Here is a 23260-nt window from a genome sequence, read left to right on the forward strand (position 1 = left end):
GGTGGGCCTCAGTCCTGGATAAAGGTGAAGTGACGTTAGTGGAATTGGACCAAACCAGGCCTTCGGTATCAGGCCTTGCATTTACGGTTTTGGATGCTCATTACGGGGCCTGTAACGAAATCGAATCTTTAATAATGGGCCGGATTCAGATATGTCATCACTATTGGGCTTGATTCAGTGGCCCAAATTAATGTAAGGAAATAAGGATCATAAGTGAGGGAGATTCCGTGACTTCTCAATGAGCTATTGAATCTGTGATACAATGTATGAAACACATGCAAGATAAATACACTCTTGTGACTTATCCCCATGTGAGTTGGGGCAACATATGACACTTTGATGGGCAGAGGATTATCGTACATTTTACGTTGGTCTTTTTGGCTCAAAAATCTTACTGTTCACATGCATGTGTGAGTATGGAAACACATGCATATAGATACGTATATAACAATTACTTTACCTTGAAATCCTCAACCCAAACACATTTGAAAATATTCTTCGCTTTTGGCTATTAGTTTTTATTGATTTGTTCTTCATGGACCATCGTCCTTAGTTATTAAGTTCAGAAAATGCGTTTTCAATGTGAGAGGATATGTGCTTTACTTATAAATCATTCGCTAAATTACACGAGACCGATTTGAGAATTTTAATCTTTGACATTACTTTGCATATATTTATTTATGTTTCTTTTACATCGAGTATATTTAAAAGTTTGTAACTATTTTATAGAAGCAATAATGTTGTGATTTGAAATATTAAATAGAAATAAAAATATGTTAGTTTTATTATGATATTTAGCTAAACAGATTCATCATTCATGACATAATAGAAGTACTTCTTATGGTGTCATGTATGACCAAGTTATCATATATGGTAACAGACTAGAAATACCCAGTCTTCATTCTTATAGAAATACCCAGTCTTTACCAACGAGAGGTGACTTGGTTGGTAATCGGTTGAGTTAGACATATGTGTGTCCAATATTCGATTCCAACGAAAAAAATATTTGTCAGCACTATTTAAACAAAAAATAAAAAATGAATTTCCCATTTTGACCTTTAATGACCTGAATTTAATGTTAATTACTGAAATGGGAAAATTGAGAGTGTCAGTTTATGCTTCGTTGGTGCCATCTTAGTTTCCAGTCTTTGTAGAAAACAGTGAGCCTGTAAAGGTAAAACCAGACAAGAGTGTACAAAGAGTAACAAAATTAGCCTATATAAAACAGCTGGGCTTGTGCTTTGTATGCTCTATGTTTGCAATACAAATAGGCGAACCAGAATGAATCAAAGAAATTGAAATGGGGTCTCATTATTTGTTAAATATAGGCCGTCCGATCTGCATACTTCATTATCAAGCCGAAGTCAACACATGCAGTGCCTTACGATTGTTTGACTGGGTCCTACTAACTTAACAAACAAGAAACACTGGACATTTTCTTTGGTTGAAAAGAAGCAGTCAGACTAAGTCAAGGAAAGCCACCGAGTACTTTATTTATAAAGGGCCTCATTAAGCAGGAGCCCATTGGTTGGTTTCTTGCTTATTAGTAATAGAGAAGTGTTTTGAGAGGCGTGAATTTTTTCTTGCATTGTTGGGTCTTGTTTGGCAAGGCTAGATAGAGAGATCATAGGAAGCCATGGGAAGGGCACCATGTTGTGACAAAGCTAATGTGAAGAGAGGACCATGGTCTCCTGATGAAGATGAAACCCTCAAACGCTATGTTGAGACTCATGGCACTGGTGGTAACTGGATTGCTTTGCCCCAAAAGGCTGGTATAAATATAATCTTCACTTCTTTCAAGGGTTTAATTGTTTGTTTGATTTGATTGAATCCCAGAAAGAACAATTTTTCTTGTGTATCCAATCAGAGTTGTTCAAGTCGCACTTTTTCTGAGTTTCTCTGTGAATAGCCTTTCTGCAATTCCAGTGCTGAGGTTACTTTTTCTGTGTTCTGTTAGTCAAAGTTTTCACTGCTCCCATTTCTCTCTGTTTGAATTTTCAAGACTTCCAGACAAAAAACTTTCTGTCATTTTCTTTTTGTCCATCACATGTTCGACACTTGGTGCTAATCACATTTTGACTGTTAAAGTTCAAATTTTTTTTTTCAATCGATGTTGCTTAAGCATTGTAATTGCTTTTGTGTTCCCTGTCTCAAAGTATTTTCTCAAAAAACCCACTTCAATTTCTAGTCATTTTTGGTAACCCATCTGTGATTTATGGTTTTCTTCACTAAAAAGCAAAAAACTTCTGAATCTAATGCATTATTTATTTCCTGTAAAAGGACTCAGAAGGTGTGGCAAGAGTTGCCGTCTACGGTGGCTTAATTATCTCCGGCCAGACATCAAACATGGAGGCTTCACTGAAGAGGAAGACAGCATTATCTACAACCTCTATGGTGAAATGGGTAGCAGGCAAGTTACCTTCTTTAATTGTCCTTGTTTTGTTTTTATTTTTTTTCAAATTATTATTTTATGTTATAATAATGATTTGTTTAATTGTATTTGACCAGATGGTCCTTTATTGCTTCTCAATTACCTGGAAGAACAGACAATGATGTGAAGAATTACTGGAACACAAAATTGAAGAAGAAGCTTCTTGGTTCATCAGGAAAATCAAACCTCACCACCACCATCACTAACCCAACCTACAACAATAATTCTCTGCCTTGCCTCCCAATCAATCCAGATGCCTATGATCTTGCGTTTTCGGATTCGTCGCAATTAACTCAGAACCCCACAATGTTATCAAGCTTAAACAACATTGGTTATGGACTCACTCAAGCTTATGGCCTAGACCCATCACTTCAACATTCAAGCATGATCATGTCTGATTTTGGGTCCAAAAGCAGCAGTCACAGTGCAGAGAATTCAAGCAACATTTCAGACTCATCAGCAGCTTATTTTGCTTCTTCATTGCCTGGAAATACAGAGACTGGGATTATGATGGATTTTGGGTTTGGTTTCAGTTATGATATTGGCTTTGCTTATGATGATGACATTGACATTAAACCACAAGGAGTAGTGAACCAGAGTGTTATTAACCAGTATCAATGACCCAAGAACCAGAAATATATAGAAACTGGTCAGACTAGTTAGACGTCAGTCATCAGTGTTAACTTGACTCGATCTCATATATGTGTCTAATGTATCCAAAGCAAATTTAACTTTATGATTTTATGATATTGCTTATGAGATGCTGTTTGTACTAATTAATTAGGCCTCTGATGGGATTGGGAAGTAGTTTGATCTATCTGGTGAAGAGAACGTGAGGGATGTCATCAGCATGTCTGCCTGTTTTTTGCTAAGTCAGGGATCATGAAAGTTGCATGGTGTGGTGTGTGTCTAGTCAAATTAAAATCTGATATCTCGAATGTGTTTGAAAACGTCTTTGTTCCAACTCATTTTTAACCATAAAAGATTCTCTCATCCTCTCTCTCAGACTCAGCATGGAATGGCTTTTTTTTGAATAGAATGATAAAGTGAGTGATTTTCAAACCCATATGAATGCATATATATATATCAGTACATACATTCAGAACCATGTACACAATTTGCCCATTTTTGATTACTAAGATTCCTTCAAGACTCATTAATAATTAGTGGCCACACACACATTGACATAGTCATGCATTTACGAAAATTAATCAAATTAAGGGTGCGTTTGACAGTGTGTTTGCATATGCCAAACGCACCATATTCGGGTAAAAAAATATTTGGTTGTGTGGTTCGTTACGGTATAACTTCTCCTCAATTCACATCATCTCAACTTGATTTCAGAATTCACTTCATGTCATCGTAAGAAGTCAAAACACAATACATTCTTAAGTATCATATATTTCATTACTATTAGATTCAATCTTAAATTTTCACTAAAACATACCAATAAATTAATGTTAGAAACTCTTGCTAGTAGCATTATTGTTCTTGGCTTCTTTGTGTGGCTTTTAGTGAATAACAAAATCTACAAATCACAAAAAAAAGAAAAAAAAAATTTTATTTTTTTGATAGCTATCCATCTACAGTACTGGACAATTCAATCTACCATAATTAATTGAGTTCAATTAGCATAGATTTGACATTAAGGCCTTAGCCGCACCGACCAAAATTGGAATATAATAGATTTAATATTATTGACTATTTATTTTATGTGTTCTGATTAAATTAATTTCCACTGTCTACATAAAACTAAAACAATACTAGGTTTTAGAGATTTTATAATTAGGGTTTCTAGATTAATTTAAGGTATCCATAGGGATTGCTTGCCACATGTTTTGTTCTCTTCATTGTTTGCCCATCTTCAACAACAAGTCTCTTCTTCTTATCACTTGTTGGGTGTCATTACATGCAAACTGAATATTCCTTTCTCCTCCAATATGTGTTTAGATGAGAGGCTTAAAGGTTATCCTTTTCAATTTGGCCATACATGAGTACCCTCTTATTACCAGGAATTTAATGCTAAATTGCCTTAAAACTGCATTCATTATCAATACTTTTACCCTTTTGTGGCAAAAAGGCACTCCCACATTTATTCTATATGAGATACAATGTGTGGTGATCAAATTCGGCATATAAGGTTCCTGTTATAAATCGCAAAGTCTAGAGAGGGCAAAAATGTAAAATCATGCTTTGGAGGGAGGGGGTGTTCGAGTTGACAGGAGATGAGTCATTTAGTTGAGAACCCGAGTTGGGTTTGAAATCGTGACTCCCAACACTTTGAAGAACGTATATCCTATCAGAAAAAATTGAACCAAACAATTACAGCATTTTAAATGCAGCATACATGCTATTGATATATATAAATCCTTAATATATATATATATATATAGCGTAATAGGTGACAACTTTGTTTTCTACAGTGTCCTTTATAATAGAGGTCGTTCTAATTCAAATTGATGGATAATCAACGTCTACTTGTAAGCAAATGTTTGATTTTATATCTTCTCGTAGTCGATAAATCATAGTCGTTATATGGGCATGGTCCCCAGTTTGATCTCATATCACATATAATATACTATAGGCAATAGGCAATAGGCACGGGTCACACTAAATCAAATATATATGCTATTGATATATATAAATTCAGCACACATGCTATTGATATATATAAATCCTTAATATATATATATAACGTAATAGGTGACAACTTTGTTTCCTACAGTGTCCTGTATAATAGAGGTCCTTCTAATTGAAATTGATGAATAATCGACGTCTACTTGTCTAAAGGAAGCAAATGTTTGATTTTATATCTACTCGTAGTTGATAAATCATAGTCGTTATATGGGCATGGTCCCCAGTTTGATCGCATATCACACATAATAGGCAATAGGCAATAGGCAATAGGCAATAGGCACGGGTCACCCTAAATCAAATACTTGGTGGTGTGTTATTGTCCTTGAAAATACCCCTTCAACTTTGTTAATTCCAGGTCAATGGCTTCCATGTAATGCCAATTTCTTCTCATTAACTCATGAAGAAGGTGTGAATTGTGAAATGTGATCGCGCTCGAAGAGTACGAAGCGATGTGATTTTTAAGTCAAGTTCAATACTTCAACACTCGAGGGCATTTTTAATAAGGATAAAATCATACGAGCCTCAAGCTCAGAGGAAACAATACATTAAGTGGTTTGACCAAACTTCTATCTCATCTTATTCTTTTACTTCTCATTATTTTCTTCATTATTACAGTTGTTGAACAAATTAAAGACAGAGAGAGAGTCTAAGAGCACTCGCATCAGAGTCTCTTAAGAAATTATTTATTTTACTTACTTAAACACCATTTTTTAACAATTTACATAAACTCTATTTAACAACAATTGCATCAATATATTTATAACAAATCTCTACAATATTAAAATATTTTTTGTTTACATTAAATTCCTAAAATACTGGGATAGAAAAGGGAGAAGAGAGGAGGGAAGAAAGAATATTATAATATTATATGATATTTAATGTTTAGAGAATTTGAAGTGGGTATCAAAAGTAGATAACCACAATTGCAATGATCTATTTTAACTACTTTTTAGAGATACTAATGCAGTAGCATTGTTACAATAATATGTTATTTTCATTATCTATTTTAGCTATTTGCATCAGTTTAAAGATACTGATACAAGTGCTCTAAGACGATGAATTTTTTGGATTTACTTGGTCTAATACTACATGAATTACACCATGTACAACTAGCACCTTTTTGTTTGGACAAGTATCAAAGTACGTAGAACAAACATACATATCTTCTTCTAATTGGAAAACAGAATCTCATATTTCTTACATATTTAAACCAGATTACAAAATTGTTCGAGCAACAAAAGAACAAAGAGGATCTATTTTGCAATAACATCCAAATTGAATAAAATAATTCCTAGATTTAAATAAAAAAAATCTTTATTCATGGCACGAAACGAGCCCTAAGAGAGTCCAAAACGGAAAGGCCGTTCCTCTATAGTTTATAGACCCATAATGGGTTCGGGTTATAGGCCCATAACTCTATAAGAAAAAGCCCTTAAACCAGGTTTATTACTGAACTTGGGCCCAATAAAGCCTTTTTCATACAGGGCCTAATAGGGAATTCACTCTTAAGCCCAATGACGAAAGGCCAAAAAGAATAATAAATACAAAATATAAAGAGTGTGGGGGTTAATGGGTAATTAGAGAAAACTTAGCAATAAAAATTTTGCCATGGTAGCGATGTTGTTACTCATCATAAGCTTCGTTGTCTCTTTTGTATCTCTCCCATAAAAAACAACCACGAAATAGCACTCCATTACCTCCTCGTCCCGAGATCTGAATACGTGATTTCACATCGATACTCGAAGGTGCTTCGATAGTACATATATCCATTTAATCGATTCATTTGCAGATCTAACTATTCGACTGCTTAATTCATGTTCTTTTTTGTTTTTTCACTTTGATTTGGCAGATCCAGCATGGATTTCATGAAGGTCATCGATCAAACCGTCCGTGAAATGTAAGCTTCCATTTCTGTGGAATGCATATTCTGCAATTCAATCAATCTCGGATACAATACGAAGATTTTTTTTTCATTATTTTCTGTTTGTGTTATTGCAGTAAGAGGGAGGTGAATCTTAAGGTTTTGAAGGTCCCTGAGATTGAACAGAAGGTAAATAATCTATCTTTATCTATTTAAGCATGTATTAACGTATGTCTATCGATGTTTGCCTCATGCATATCAGCATATGCATATTTAAGAGGGAGGTGGTGCTTATAGTAGAGAATTGGATATTTTTGCTACGTTTCAGTTCGGTTTTCATTGTTTTTTTTAGCCTCCGGGCCTTTGTGCATTGCTTTGTTCAAAGAATGGTGAGTGAACATCAATTTTTTATTGGGCCTTCGATATGATTCTTGTTGGCATTTGATTTCAAATCATCTGCTATTAGCTTTGATCTTTGGTTTAGGAAGTGTCACCATGAATGATTGACATTTCACTAAGAATTGGATTGAGAAATGGCTTACTGAAATATTTATCCAACTAATATTTGTTATTTTTGTAAGAAATTGTGGTTTACGGGATTCTTAAATATTGCAATTAACCATTCAGTGCTGCCATCCTGCAAAAGAACCTGTATGCATGCCTCAATTTGTTTTGTTTTTCTTCCTCATAGTTTAGTGGCTTGTTCTAGAAAGAGTTGCATTAATAAACAATATATATTTGAATTGTATTTCATTCCAAAGAAGTAATTAAAGGCACTTTAGGATGAGTATTGTGCCTCCTTTGATGTGGTTACATGATGGGGGACATATGAAGCTCATACAGGTACAAAGTTGTTTTTCATTATAGATTCATTTACTAAGATTTTTTTCCTTATTAAAATATAGGTATTGGATGCAACAGATGATGAACCTTGGGGTCCTCATGGCACTGCATTGGCTGAAATAGCTCAAGCCACAAAAAAATTGTAATGTGCACCTTTTGTTCTTTCTTCTGTGCTTTGCTTTTAGATCTTGTTGCGAATAACTTTTTTTTTTCACAAGGAAGCTGTTTTGGCTATTCTTTTGCAATATCTGATTCATTTCACTATATAGCACCGAATGCCAGATGGTCATGAATGTTCTGTGGACTAGACTCGGTGAGACTGGCAAGGATTGGCGTTTTGTCTACAAGGTAAAGCTTTCTCTCTAGGTTGGGTCCAAAGGATACAAATTATAGTATTCCAAATCTGTTTTTCTTTTGTCAACCCTTTCTTAATTGTCATGCCTTTAATATCTATTATTATTTCTGCATCAGGCATTGTCTGTTATTGAGTATCTAGTGTCACATGGATCTGAAAGAGCAGTCGATGACATAATTGAACATACTATGCAGATCTCAGTGAGGACTCTCTAACAATATATGACGCTTGCCTGTGAATATATTAATAACTGCCAATGTTGATTTTTCTAAATTTCAATCGTCCTTCTCTTTGTGCATTGGTGAAGTCACTGACAGGTTTTGAATATGTTGAGCCAAGTGGAAAAGATGTAGGACTGAATGTGAGAAAGAAGGCAGAGAATATCGTGTCTCTTTTGAATAATAGAGAAAAAATACAAGAAGTTAGAAATAAAGCTGCTGCAAACCGTGACAAGTATGCTGATATTTTTAAAAATTTTATCATCTGATTAACTTCCATTGTTGCAATAGACTGAACTGTGTGCATGAACCTTTTCAGGTACTTTGGTCTTTCATCCACTGGAATATCATATAAGTCAGGGTCAGCTTCTCTGGGTGGTGGCAACTTTCAGTCTGGTGATCGATATGGAGGCTTTGGTAGTTCTAGAGAAGGTGATAACTTTAGAAGTAGCTACAAAGACAAGGTTCAATACGGAGAAGAAATGGCTGGTAATGATTCTTTTGGAAAGTCACGTCACGGCATCACGAGTGAGAGTCAAGGGAATGGACTAAAAAAAGGATCTACATATTATGGAAGGTTTGATATTTTACTATTCTTGATTGGTTTAAAATTCAAATTTATGTTTACTACAACAATATTTAGGTCTAGCATTTGAAATATTTGCAGCCTTGGATTTTCCTTTCCATTCGGATGAGTGTTTCTAGTTCCTATTTGCTACTACACATCCATTTTGTATTCTTTGAATTCTTTTATTTGTCAATTCATTCCCTTTTGATGTTATCATTTTATTTTGAAAAATTACATTGTGTGTGTACAAGAAAACATGATTATTTGCTACTTTGTTAATCAAGACTACTTATTTTGCAGCAAGGATCAAAATAACAAGTCAACCAGTATGTCAAAGTCATCGGCAAAGTTATCTGAGTCCGACAAGTACAGTTCAACTCATTCCCAAAGCTCAAGTGTACCGTCGAATAATAATGACGAAGATTTTGATGACTTTGATCCTCGAGGAACTACAAGCAGTAGTAAGTATTCTGAAGTACATCTCATAGTGTGCAGATTTAGGTCAAAGGTCTACATATCTGCCAATGTTTTTCTGTATATATTTTGCAGTATCAGCAATCATATTTCAATCTAACTGTTTCAAACAAAATACCATTGATTTGGGGTCCGAGGCATCTTTGGATAAATGCTGGCTTCTTGTTTTTTATGACTATAGCTGTGCGCCTTTGCCAAAAATGTCTTTTGTGATAAAATCTTCATATCTTGGCTTGTTCGGACAAAAAACCATATGTTGCTTCGGTAATGCTTTTCTCATAATATTATCTTACAACCACGACTTGTCATACTTTGATCACAATGTTTTATTCTTTCGCATGATCAAAGGTATTTTCAGCATTATTACTTCTGATAATACTAATTACCCAACTTGAGCTCATTTCTCTTAATAGGATACTTGATAGGGTGCATTGATGCACTTTGTACCAAAGCATGATTTGTCTTATTCTACAGATCCGTCTGCAGGGAGCTCTAACCAAGTGGATCTATTTGGACAAAGTTTTGTTGGTGACCTCTTGGATGTGCCGGCATCTGTTCCCTCCGAAACATCTGCTGTGAATAACAATCTGTCTGAGGTTGATCTGTTTGCCGATGCAACTTTTGTTTCAGCATCTTCCGAAATTGAAAAGGGGCCAAGCTCTCAGTCTCAGGTCTGATACTTTCAATCTCAGTTTCAAGCAATGCAATAATTTGGGGAGATCTTATATCTGTGTTCTGTTTGAGATTGGATAATACTGTTATGGAGTTTACCTTTTTAGCGAGATTTTGATTAATTCAACCTTGGGAGTGCCTCTGATTTGGTCCTAGTATCTTGATTGGAATTCTTTGTGGTGTGATTAGTTATGTATTATTGTATGTGTTCTATTCACTCTCCACATTTCTCAATATCTGTATCTGAAGCTGCTGAAATGCTCTTTCCAATTTGAGAAGCCATCTAGTATGTTTTCATTGATGTAAAATGAAACCATCGAACTCTGAACTTATTATTTGTGTTCCTCTTTGTCTTCTTGGATACAAAATGACTTGTGGTTCCAAGATATAGAAAGTTAAATGGAAAGTATTATGAGCATAAAGCTTTTCACTAGGCAGAGCCTAGGGGCACTTGACTACTATGGGGAGTTAAGGTTTATTCTTCCTGCATAGGTTGCCGTACTCGGTACTTGTAACTAACAGGTTCAGGCATAACCATCTCTGCAGATTGAGGTAGATCTATTTGCTTCCCAATCAGCCATCTCTTCTGCAGCTCCTCCAACTGTTGACTTTTTTGCCACTCCAGATCCAGTTGTGCAACCAGAAATGAAGACCCCAGACCTGGATGCAAAATCTGACCCAACAAATACTAACAGTGTTGATCCATTTGCTTCAGTTCCAATGAACAATTTTGATGAATCTAGTCTTTTTGGTGAGTTCAGTTCACATTCTCATTCAGCTACTACAAACAATCCACAAAGTCCTGCTGCCAACAGCAGCCTGAACAGCATGGGCGGGAAAGCTTTAGAAGACTCTAAGCCTACACCAAAGAAGGATGCTTTCCAAGTGAAGTCTGGAGTATGGGCTGATTCACTAAGCCGTGGACTCATTGATCTTAATATAACTGCTCGTAAGTATATCTTTTTCTACATCCATTTCCTCCTGAAGCATTATCGATTCATCACAATGCAAGCATGCATATGCTACATACGCCACTAACAAATTAGTTTTACCCGCTTTGCTGTAATCACGAGCCTATGGTATTAAGACTAGATATGTTTAATCCTAACCATTACCTGACTGTTTTGGATTATCCCCACCCTCCCCCCCTCTTTTGCTTTCTTTAAAGATTGTGGACACAATTGAGCCATCTCGACATTCCGTGGTCACAGCTTCTGTTATCATTATTTTTCTTGAACATGACTCATTCTGGATATGTTTAGACATCTCAAAGAATTGGTTAGTTAAAATGAAGGCAGATTCGAGTCAGTTATAAGCATGACCTTCTACATTTTGCGCAATATCATGCAGTTTGAAGCAACTTTCCGGGATGGATTCTAGATATGCCGATTTTGGTACCATTATTAATTGTTAATTACTCTTCATCTCTTGATCTGCTCGTGCCATCAAATTTTGTGTGTTTTACTTCAAAAATCTCTAATAAGTGCGCCAACTAAACTTACCTGCAGCCAAGAAGGTATCACTGGCAGATGTTGGAATTGTTGGACTGGGCGATGGATTAGATGGAAGGGAGAAGGGACCTCCAGCTTCAAATTACACAACGAGAGCAATGGGTACAGGTTCTGGTCTGGGTATGTCAGGTTTTGCATCTTCACAGGCTCTCAGCAGCAGCGGCGGAGATGACTTCTTCTCAAGTCTTGGGAGCCAACAATATCAATTTGGTGGATTCAAGAAGTAAATTGAATTTTGTTCCACCCTTCTCGCCTGCATGTATTTTCTCATCATATTCTTTTGCCGTTTCGCTTTAAGATATATCGATGCGTCAAGCAATGGCTTGCCTATAGTTATAATTGCATCAACTCAACTATTTGGTGATTGGATGGATAAATGTATCCATCATGAGTGGTGATAAGCAGCGGGGCTTTTATTGTGTCCAATTGATTGGAAACTGGTGTTCTTGTAAAGTCTATTACTGAGTTGTGAACTTGCTTTAAATTGTTCCTAGTTTTTGAATTTTGAGTTTTATGATATGATGCCCTTATATGGTAACACTTTTTAATCCAACTCCCGATATTATCTAGAGTTCAAATCCTATGGTTTTGAAAAAAAAAGACAAAATTATATTTTTGCCCAAAAACTATCACCGCTGACTCAACAAACATTGATCTCTGAAATTGAAACCTCCTACAGGTTCGGACAACGGTTTAGACAGTAACACAACGGTTGATTTATTAAAGCTGCCACTGCTGTACAATCATCTATGGAGAGTTGAAAATCTTAGGCAGCAAATACTATATATCTGGAATCTAGCCATTATGGTCATCGCGAAAATACCATCCCTGGAGCATAGAAACAGGTTCCTCGTCACATATCCAACATTCTCCCCCTTAGCATGGCTTCTGCTTTTCTGACCTGTTTCACTGATCCTATGATAAAAACCTACATCAGAACCACAATATGTTAGGAATTTGAGCGGAGGAACAGTTCATGGCCTATATAATTTGATTTCACTATCAGCAGACTTGCACATTAGATATATGTCTTCCTTTGTGATGAGTATCTTAAGATTCAAGCTCAAAATTACCGTGTTTTCGTTTAAGAACCATCACCAATAACGCGACCACTGCCACAAACATTGTGGATAAATCCTTGCCAAAAACATAGTAGTATAGAAAGGTAAGGAGCAGCTTAGGAGAACTTGTAACTTCAAAACTAAATCGCAAAGCAACAAGCAGAAGAAGCACGTCTGCTATTGTGGAACAGTTGTGATATATAAGGAAGTAATAGAGCCCACAATTCTCGTAGCATTCCAGCTCACAACTTTCCATATATGCAGCATGAAAAGCATGGACTGATAGAAACAGTCAGGATACTACCTCATTTCCCCCACAATGACCTTCACTCACCTATCATATAGTGTAGCATAAAAATGTACTTCATACTAACAGTGAAAGTTAAATTTGCCATGCAAAACTGCATTGGCTTCTGTCCATATTTTACAGGAACATTGCGGCAAGCATATTGGTATCAGCTTGAATAGGTAAAGCACTAAGAAAAGATTATAGTTATTCAGAATATTTGACTTACCTTGTCAGGTGGACCCTTGGCTCCTCCGATTATGATTTCCGCACTGTAAAGAAACATATTCATTTGAAATGAACACGAAGGATGACCAAGTTGGTCCTTCCAAAACAAAATAACAATGCATGTGTTTGTGAATGTGCACCTCAGGTGTGAGAGAGAGACATACTTGCAAGATTCCTTTATTGACAAAATGGAAGATCCTCTTCTTCCAATAATACGCCCCATCTTTCCTGGGAGAACATCAAGAACTGAAAGGATTTCTTCCTCAGGAGGATCGCCTTCTGCCACTTCGAAATCTAGAAGATAAGTGGCACTTGAATCAGTATAAACTTGAAAGCCCTGTGTTGCAGAGTGACAAATTTACCTAGTTGTCTCTTGTTACTCTAAATGGGGTTTATTTTCACGTTGTCTTGGAATAGTAAACTCATGTAAACTTGGAATTGATACTTGGTAAAGGGAATTTCAAATCGACTAAAAAAAAAGTTGACGAGTATTCATGTATAATGCATGAGCAAGAACTAAATTATCATAAAAAATACATATATCAAGTATAAAACCTGGAACAGGAGGGAGAGATGGCCAATCAGCGTAACCAATGTCATTGATACAGAAACAACGGCAATAAAGAGCACCACGAAGTGCAAGATACCACAGGGATCGCTGATTCAGTTTCTCCATCATCTTCTGATAGATGTAGAGAAGAAATCGGACATCATCTGCCGCTGCACGAATCATCAACTCTGATAGTGGTCTGTACGTCCAAAACTTAGGGTCCTAAACTAAGCAATAAAATATATCATTTGTCAGAATACGCGTATTAGAAGCAACTGCATTGCCATTAGTAATAAAGAATTGAGTTATCAGCTGGCACAAATTCTCATTGAAATCCAAGAGAAAACCACAAAATTGCGTAAAAACACTGGAAAAATTAAGAATGTTATGCTGCAAACTGATATTTTTATGCCTGCTTTGGCAACCACTAAGCAATGATTTTGCATCTGCTTTCTTTTCTAAGTTATTGGACGATACACCTATGGCTCACGGTTCATCGTCATTTTCTCAAACTTACATAACCGTACACTTGAATACCGTTTTCAGAAGGAAAAAAGAAGACGACTAACTTACATAGTTACATCTAAATGGTGGTTGAGTTATTCCTTAAACGTCAGATGCTAGTGCATTGAGAAAATTCCTTTGATAGAGATCGGTTTACCTCAAAAAAGTAAAAGCCAAAAAGAAGTTATGAAAAAAAATCTTTTCATCTATCAGATACCAATTATATTTTCAATTCAGAGATCGCCATATTCCCTATAATGCAACAGCTACCGATCAAAGAGGAAGGATCAGATCATCTTAGAGCTAAAATCAAAGAGAAAGGAGAATGTTGTTGTTTCCATAAAAAAGTTTCAGAGTCTACAAAATTAAAACATGGCAATCCCAGCAACAGAGATAAAATGTTTACACTAACCTGTCTAAGAAGAATGCGAACCTCTTCCTTCTCTTGATAAGATATTCCTGCATTCAAATCATAAGGATGTAAATAAAAGGCGTAAACCAACACAACTTGCATGAAAATGAAATTTCACAAGTTCCAAAGACATCAGGTTCTATGACCTAAAAATATAAAATTTCAAATGGATCCTGTAGCAATAAAATACCACAATATCGTAGATCTGCAAGGAGGCCAACAAATGATATGTTGTCATCAGGCAACTTGTTCCGTCCTTCTTGCTCCTCTATGAGAGAATAAGCAATCTACATGCATGAGAAAAGAAAAGAAGAAGGGACAATACAGGATTACTTTTGGTTGTGCATACATGCCATATATTAAAAAAACGCATAGATAGAATATGCAATTGCAAGTACAGAGACAGATAAAGCAAGAGCCTACAGAATGCTGTTAGAAACTGATCCTAAAGCAAGCATAAGGCTCGAAAATGTTTATATACGTTATGAGAGGTGGGGTAATGAAATAGCATTTGCACTAATCTTTGACCTAAAATGCACCACTAGAAAAGTCTGAAGCCAACCTAAGCTAACTATATGAAAGATGGGTCCAAAAGAAAAACGAAAGACATTTAAGACTACCTTACATGGTTACCACTTCCATCTCTACACCGCCTCAAGTTCACATATGGGCCATAATAATTCAATGGTCAATACACAGTAAAACCACAATTTCAAAACAAAGAGCAAAAGGCAACTTATAGACTTTCTTTTTTAACTTTTCTTTACCAACAAAAGGAGATTGAGACTTATATGTAAAGGATTGATTTCTTAAAGAAAAATCTTAATCATCTGGAGATGCAAATAGTGGCTTTCTAAAACATACTGGCAAAACTAATCAAGAGAGTCAGATCCTATGGCTATGAGTTGTGTTAGGTGACTCTCAAAACCTTTGAACAACTTTCCCTTCACTTAATGCCTGATGCCTGATTTCCAAACACCCCATCTGAACAAGAATGTGTTGCTTTTGGAGTTTGTCTAACATTCAGTAATGGAAAGCATATTGGACATTTTCTAACCAACCAGCAAAAAAAATGACAAAAAATATCAGAGGAAAATTCTGGATATTGATTCCAACTATAAGCTTTGACATGATACAAAGAAAGGTCACCTGTGTATCAACTACGTTGTGCAACTTGATGCCAAATTGGAAGTACAATGCCTGCAAAATTAATATAAATTTAAAGATGGGAATAAAATGTCATGATGCATATCAAAACAATCTGACATGCAGAAGTAACAAAACCCATAGAAACCTCACTATCCCGTTTGCAATCATGAATAACTTTGGTGATGTGAGTAGATTCGAGTGCAGGCTTGCAGGCTTTCAGAAGCTTCTCTCCACCCTCAATAGCGTCAACCAAATATATTGCATCTGGAAATGCAAGCTGCAAAATACACAAACACAGACTCAACTACCCTAGCACTATCATTGCCTCCATTAAATATTGTCTACTACTTCATCATTGTGATACAAAAACAGCGCAGCCATGTTAAGTCAATGTTCAATGATAATATTTCAACTATGTTTGGTCAAGAAACTCAAGAAAATTACATCAAATGCCTTGCCATAAAAATATAACAAAATTCTCATAACGAAGCTTTCTTCAACACTCAGAAAAACAAATGATGGTCATTAGGAGGCAGGGCATCAGTCTAACATCATACAATCTATGAGTACCTGCATAATACAAAGAGTTCCATAGCGACATAGATCAACACCCTCGCAGTCAAAACCAATAATCAGTGGCTTCTCAGGCGAGGGATTGAGAAATTCAACCGGAAGTTCAGAAGCATCAGTGACAACATGGACTGGAACCAGCGATAAGCTTGGCTCCAGATCAAGGGGTCCGCCATCTACAAAGCACGCATTACTGTATTCATCAGTGTTAAATTCACAACAATGGAGTCAATCCACATTCAAAATCCCAAACTAACCATACAAGTGATCAACTACAGCTCCAAGAAATGATGGAACTCTTTCTTATTCTCCATATAATTAACCTTGATTTTACACGAAATTAGGGCATCGAATTCACCAACATCAGCGAAAAAGACTCGCGTCCGATTCATCACAAAATCGTACGAGAATGCAAGAACTAATAAAATCAGAAAGTAAAAAATCAAGAAACGCATCTCGACTAAGCCAGTCTGCCAGTGTTCGTGTTTGGCTCAACAAGAACAAAATAAGCTTGGATTACCTGGAACTGAAGGGAGAGGAATCTCCGTCCGCTGTGACGGAGACGATGTCATGTGATCGTACCGCCCACGCAGATGAAAATCAAAATCACCACACTTTTTTACACGCTAAATATCTATTTACATACACGTAAATATATAAGTTTAGCAAAAATTGCGCCTGCCTAGAAATGGCAATTTTTGATAACAAAATATTAAAATAAAAAGATAATTAAAAACTGGAATTTATGTAATTTAATAATACTAAAAAATGATGATGTTAACATATAGATAATTTCAATTCCTAATCATTCACAACACATTTTCTTTGAGGAAAACATCCGTTACATCCCGTAATAATTATTCAATTAAGTATGCTCATGTGATAGCACTATTGGAATGAGTGAACTCCCTCATGGTGGCTCAATGTATCTATCATTTGAGAATTGGATAATCCAAAACGGACATATTTTCAGGCCTCAAAAACTTAAGAACCAATACGAACTCAATAACCAATACGAACTCAATAATAACAATTGTCTCTGACCTAAAACGAATAATATTATTTTGTAGTGTTTGGATTGTATTTTCTAATGATCAATGTTTTGATTAAAACCAATACTTTTTAAGCAAACTAATTCAAAAATATATCATACAGTAAATATAAAAAAATCATTGGAAGTTTATTATAAACATGAAAATCGTTGGATATAAACCATAAATATTATATTTATTTTCACGTCAAATTTGATTCTTTATTTGGAAAAAAATATATATACATGTGTACTCATAAATTCAATAAAAACACATTCATATTTGTTTGAAATAAATAAATTATAGAGGCCTTAAAATTTACAGCAGACCCCATTGACTCCCCACCTCAATAAAAATGCACCAGCGAAGAATAAGAAGATTGTAATAATGTTTTCGATTTAAACTAAATTAAATACTAGCTAAAATAAAACCTAATTAATCAAAATTTAGAGCCACTTCAATTTAATAATAATAGTCACATGAGATGCTCAAAGTCAATGGACAAGTCATCCTCCCACCACGCACCGTTTAGATCGAAACTTCTGCTTCACATACACGTTTGAGGTTTCTTGAAGAAGATGTTGCTGTACCGAAACGAACGGCTGAGCTTTGAGGCCAACAAAAACAATCCAACGACCATGAACAACCAAATGAAACCCTGCCATTTTTTCAGTTTAATCGGCCCAACAACAGCGACGAAAGAATTGTAGAAGACCCCGTCAGTATTATGGATACCCCTTTGTTCTTATCATGGGCTGTGCCTGCTGTCTTTGGGCTTTAGAGAAACCTCTCCGATAAGGTGGGATGTGCCCATGGGCCACGAGTCAACTTTCGGCTGGATAAGAACTAAGAAGTAGGAACCCTCTGTAACTCTGTTGATCCACTCCGTTGCGTGGATCAGGACATCGCGCACACAAGGATTAGGGAATTATGATGCAAGGTAGTGGTGTGTTTTCTATTTAGAATCTGTTAAGACACTTTGATTGGAAGCTTTTATAAAACAAAAAATAAAAAGAATCATGATTTGTACCGACAATGGCAATAGAGAACGATATACCAATGAAACGTGAACCACAGAGCGCAGGTCGTCATCAACCACAGATCGCACGTCTTATATGCCAACTTTGTAGGTAAATCCTCAGTGAGAGTAATTACCCAACTTAAGTAGGCAACAAACCCAGTCACTGGCCGTATGTTTTTTGATTTTAATATTCAACCAGAGGTGCTTCTGGTTCTATCCAAACGGGTCCCACAATCTCGCACTTTTGGTCTTTCCTTTACCCTTTTGTGGATTCCATAGCGATTGTCCTGTGAGGAAATCCCTAATATAACAACCATTTGGCTCAGGCCACCTATTCCTTCCCTTTCCCTCTCGACTCTTTTTCTCTCTATTGTGTCCGCTATATTTTCACTCAATCCTCACAGAACTTGTGTTCCTTTCTTTTGGTTGGGGATTTGCTCAATATTGGTGGAAATCAGGCTCTTTGCCCATCTGGCTCTTCGTGATCTTGTGTTTTTGCAATTGGGTTTTTGTTTTGAAGGGTTCTTCCTGGGTTGTGATAATCTCTTCCTCAAGGGTAAAGAACGGATTTTACATTCTGGGTGTTTATTTACTGTGTTTGTTTGTTCCTTGTGAGGTGAAGCTGTTAATTTTCAAGGGAAGGAGCAATTTTGGTGGTTGCTCTGGTGGGTTTTTCATGGGATCTTCGATTACATTCCAGCCGAAGTAAATTTTTGTAGTTGGAGATTGTGTTCGTGTTGAATTTGATAGAGAGAGCGAAAAGAGGAGATGAAGAGAGCTAAAGATGATGAGAAGATCATGGGGCCTATGTTCCCAAGACTTCATGTAAATGATAAAGATAAAGGAGGACCCAGGGCACCTCCAAGGAATAAGATGGCCCTATATGAGCAGCTCAGTATTCCTTCTCAGAGGTTCAATCCCAGTGTCGCGCCTCTTAACCCAAGTAACACGAGCAACTTGGTTCCTCCTGTGCCTTCTATCCAGGTAGATTTCTATTACATTCTGTAAATGAGTATTTAGGTTTTATGAATTTAATTATTTGTGTAATTTATTGGATCCTTCAGTTGGTCTCTGTGCAGGAAAATTATTGCAAATTTATGTTTAGGCGATGAAAGTGATTTTTGCCTCTACGTGATTGCATATCAAATCTGTTGTTGGAAGCTTTAGGTGATAGGTTTTTCACTTTGGATGATTGTTTCTTCGAAGGAGGATATATTGTTAAAATTTTGAAGTTAGATTTTGACACTTCTATAATATTTTTCTTGATTACTACTTGCCAGTGATGTCTTGAGAAAATATGAAGACCTTGCATCTCTCTTGGATTCTCTATTCTAAGTTTGTTGTGTTGGCAGTGATAATTCAACAACCTTTTGAAGAAAACCTTATTATACGCAAAATCCGGAAACCCACATTCTTTTCTTAAGCAAGTACCATTACAAAGATATGAAGAGGGGATTAATTATGTGTCTTCTGAGATATTGAGATTGGTTAAGCATCATAACATTTTTTTTTATGACGTTTTAACCACCGTTTCAGAGTCTCTGCTCTCCTCCCTTTTCATGCATATCACAATTGGTATTATGGGACATACTTCGTGCTCATATTTAGATATGATTTCTGGGCATTGGGGGTTGGGGAATGCAAGCTTTTAACTGGATTATACACAATTGCGTTGGCATACTATGGTCAATGGTAATTGTCAATTGTCCTTTTTTGTTTGAACATGCACGTGCGTGAGCGTCCATGTGTGCTTTGGCATATGCATAATTGCACGAGGGAAGAGCTCTTGTATAATTATTGGACGATGGATGTACAATCTAATTCTATGAGTGCTCTGTGTTTCCAGGGAGGTGGCCAGGAAAGAAACTTGCTTTCCCCTTTTCATGTACACCCTTCAATGCCTACAACTATGGCCGAGAAGTTTCATCCTTACCAGATTGATGAAGGTAATTTGAACACTCTGTCATCCCAACTTGGGCAGAAAAAGAGGGTTGGTGATGAAGATGATTTTAGGGTTCCTGTATATGTTAATTATGGGATGGATCAATGCAATAATAAAACTCAGAACAGCTCTGATAGGGAAAAACCCACTCCATTCACCACAAGTTATTCAAGCAGTTCAACGAAATTCCAAAATACTTGTGTTAAGGATCCAAAAAGAGTTAATTTAGCAGGTCCAAGTTTGAGACAAGAGCTTAAAAACAAGAGTGATCAGAACCCTGAAGTGTGCGTCTCAAGTAGGGATCATTCAGTAAAATCTGCCCCAAATTTACCAAATAGAGAAGAGGCTGATGGAAATGTGTATGAAGCAAATTTATCTCCAAATCAAGAGTATCAAGACCATCATTCGGCTAACTTTGGCAGATATGTTGCTCATGGAGATTGTTTACAAGGAGAGTCTAGAGCTGTGTTGCAGCGGCATGACGGTGGACATGGTGATGAGGTTATTGAGAGTGCAAGATACTTGGAGTGTACTGATGTTTCCCGACCAAGGAGCAGCTTTCATTTGAGGGAGGATTCTAGCAGTCTTAGTCAACCTGACAAGAACAGCGAATCTCGTGGAGAGAAAACACGTAGACTGCCACAATTGACAGACGGAGATAGAAGTGATGATGCCTCTGAAACATCTATGGTAGATTCTATGTCAGGCTTGGATATCTCTCCTGATGATGTTGTGAGAATAATTGGCCAGAAACATTTCTGGAAAGCAAGAAGAGAAATTGTCAAGTAAGTCTCTTTTCTCATTGATAGCTACTAGATATTCTGTGTTGTTGATTTGACATGTGAGGAAAGCAGTAGTATATGGCCTTCCTTTTTGTTGGTCAAGGATTGGTAGTATTAAATTGTTGAATGTATATAAATACTAACTTTAGGACTGTGGAATGGTTGTCCATTTTGTACGGGATAGTTGTGAATATGGCTTTGGATTTTTTTCTTTTTGATCCTACTCTTGTTACTCTCTACAGTCAACAAAGGGTGTTTGCTGTTCAAGTGTTTGAGTTGCATAGACTGATAAAGGTAAGGTGATCGTGTACACGCTGGAATAGCTTCTCTATTTATTTATATTATAAATCTGGTTTAATTCCAAATAGCTGAACTCTTCACTTTTGAGCAGGTTCAACGATTAATCGCTGCATCACCAGATTTTTTATCCGATGGAACTTATCTTGTGAAACCTTCTATGAAGTCCTATCCTGCAGCAAAACTTCCGATAGAGTATGTCGTTACACCATCACCACGTGTTCCGCAAAAGGATGATATTGAGAAGCCTAGCCATAAGATGGAACATTCTGCGGAAAACGCAGTTGGAAAGACATCCGTCTCTCCTGGAAAAATTTGTAGTCAACCTTTGAATTTTGGACCGCCACAGGTACCTGTAGCCACCGATACCAAAACACCTCCTTGGGGTTTCCATCCATCTCCCGGGCATCAATGGTTAGTTCCTGTGATGTCACCTTCGGAAGGACTGGTCTACAAACCATATCCTGGGCCTGGATTCATGGGAAATGCTTTTGGTGGATCTGGTCCTTTTGGTCCTAATCCTTTACCTGGTAACTTTGTGAATCCCTCATATAGTATTCCGACTTCTTATCATCACCATCAAGGGTTTGGGGTTATGCCAGGCGTCCCTACAGTTGGTCAGAATTTCTTCCCTCCATATAGCATGCCAGTCATGAATACAGCCATCTCTAGCTCTGCTGTCGAACAAACGAACTGGTTTGTAGGACCTGGTTCACATGGTCAAACTAGTCACTTGTCTGAAAGGGGAGCTAGTTTTAACCCAGAACATCAGAGCTCTTGTCGTGTGCTGACCCAGAAGAGTGGAGCACTTCCACAAGTTACGAAGTTGCAGGCATCTAGAGAGTCTGAGATACAAGGAAGTACAGCAAATAGTCCCATTGAAAAAGGAGATGGAACTGCTCAAAGAAATGGTGCAATTACCCTTTTCCCAATGGCTCCTGCTGCTGAGGACGGAGCCTCCCAGCCTCATTACACAGACCAGCCAAGAAGAGTAATAAAAGTTGTGCCTCACAATCCTAGATCTGCCTCTGAATCAGTAGCTCGGATTTTTCAGTCTATACAAGAAGAGAGAAAACACCACGAATCCACTTAAAATGTCTATCAATCACTGGTATGCAAATGTTTCTTGATTCTTGAACTCACATGGGATGATGTACTTGGTCTTCCTCTGTATTTTATTGGGTGTGAAATTTGTGTAATGTTTTTGTTCTTTCCTCTTGTCCACGGGATACATAGATACGTCTGTGGAAGGTCACAGGAAGTCAGTATGACATGAAATGTTATCTATGTTATAAATAATGTTGTGTACTCATGTTTGATCCGCCACAGGCGGAGTGGTGGAGGCGATGTGGGTCATCAAATGGAGAGTAGGTTATGTACTTTGTAAATTCAGTTATTTTTGTGTAGCTCGCTCGATCTCCCGGTGAGCTTGTCACTGCAGATAAACTTGGTTTATTACTTGTATGGTATTTGGTTTTGAACTTCTTTATTGACAATATTAGAAACACTCTTTTGCCTCCATTTTAGTGATCACCCTACAATAGTTTGGACAGAGTTCCATTGTTCTGGAACTGTAGCAACTGACTCGGAATTTTCATATCATACTAAATGAAGAATTTCTGAAAATTTTGTGGGATTGCAATTCATGAGTTAAGGGTCTCTGCAGTGAAAGTCACTACAGTGTTCCTACAGTTTCAATCAGGAGTGTTGATAGTGTCCCTACAGTTTCAATTAGGAGTTTCGATAGTGCATATCATTGTGGAGACCCAGTTTGTTTTTATGACTTTAGTAAACAGATTTGATGATTGAAACTATAGAATACTGCAGACAATCTTACTGCCGGTACCCTCGCATATG

The 23260-nt window shown here is 36.8% G+C and overlaps 4 protein-coding genes across 8 annotated transcripts; 3 read left to right on the forward strand and 1 right to left on the reverse strand.

The window, feature by feature from the left end:
• The first annotated feature begins 1556 nt into the window (after positions 1–1556).
• Positions 1557–3187, forward strand: LOC119997728 (transcription factor MYB36-like). Its single transcript, XM_038844909.1, has 3 exons — positions 1557–1772; positions 2281–2410; positions 2509–3187. Exons 1-3 carry the CDS (start codon positions 1637–1639, stop codon positions 3050–3052), a joined length of 810 nt encoding a protein of 269 aa, XP_038700837.1. The 5' UTR covers positions 1557–1636; the 3' UTR covers positions 3053–3187.
• Positions 3188–6656: 3469 nt separating this feature from the next.
• Positions 6657–12072, forward strand: LOC119997409 (clathrin interactor EPSIN 1-like). 2 transcript variants are annotated; one of them, XM_038844405.1, is made up of 12 exons: positions 6657–6813; positions 6918–6965; positions 7067–7118; positions 7835–7914; positions 8042–8120; positions 8244–8327; positions 8435–8580; positions 8665–8922; positions 9214–9374; positions 9862–10058; positions 10606–11008; positions 11568–12072. In XM_038844405.1, exons 2-12 carry the CDS (start codon positions 6925–6927, stop codon positions 11795–11797), a joined length of 1731 nt encoding a protein of 576 aa, XP_038700333.1. In that variant the 5' UTR covers positions 6657–6813; positions 6918–6924; the 3' UTR covers positions 11798–12072. The 2 variants fall into 2 exon arrangements, with proteins under 2 accessions (XP_038700333.1, XP_038700334.1); XM_038844406.1 differs by having other exon boundaries at positions 9874–10058.
• Positions 12073–12161: 89 nt separating this feature from the next.
• On the reverse strand, positions 12162–17005 carry LOC119997410 (piRNA biogenesis protein EXD1). Of its 4 annotated transcripts, none has more exons than XM_038844409.1 (11): positions 16851–17005; positions 16331–16506; positions 15906–16037; positions 15761–15811; positions 14802–14898; positions 14612–14658; positions 13701–13917; positions 13310–13439; positions 13147–13189; positions 12644–12707; positions 12162–12498 (listed from the first exon to the last, which is right to left on the reverse strand). In XM_038844409.1, the coding sequence occupies exons 1-11, from the start codon at positions 16900–16902 to the stop codon at positions 12314–12316; spliced, it is 1194 nt and encodes a 397-aa protein (XP_038700337.1). In that variant the 5' UTR covers positions 16903–17005; the 3' UTR covers positions 12162–12313. The 4 variants fall into 4 exon arrangements, with proteins under 4 accessions (XP_038700337.1, XP_038700336.1, XP_038700339.1 ...); XM_038844408.1 differs by having other exon boundaries at positions 13286–13439; XM_038844411.1 differs by lacking the exon at positions 12644–12707 and having other exon boundaries at positions 12166–12498.
• A 1618-nt stretch (positions 17006–18623) lies between these two features.
• Positions 18624–22924, forward strand: LOC119997408 (protein EARLY FLOWERING 3-like). Its single transcript, XM_038844404.1, has 4 exons — positions 18624–19366; positions 20229–21109; positions 21349–21400; positions 21498–22924. The coding sequence occupies exons 1-4, from the start codon at positions 19151–19153 to the stop codon at positions 22494–22496; spliced, it is 2148 nt and encodes a 715-aa protein (XP_038700332.1). The 5' UTR covers positions 18624–19150; the 3' UTR covers positions 22497–22924.
• Positions 22925–23260: the final 336 nt, after the last annotated feature.

Source organism: Tripterygium wilfordii, chromosome 4 (genome assembly GCF_013401445.1).
Source record: "Tripterygium wilfordii isolate XIE 37 chromosome 4, ASM1340144v1, whole genome shotgun sequence".
In the NCBI taxonomy this organism is placed as follows: domain Eukaryota; kingdom Viridiplantae; phylum Streptophyta; class Magnoliopsida; order Celastrales; family Celastraceae; genus Tripterygium; species Tripterygium wilfordii.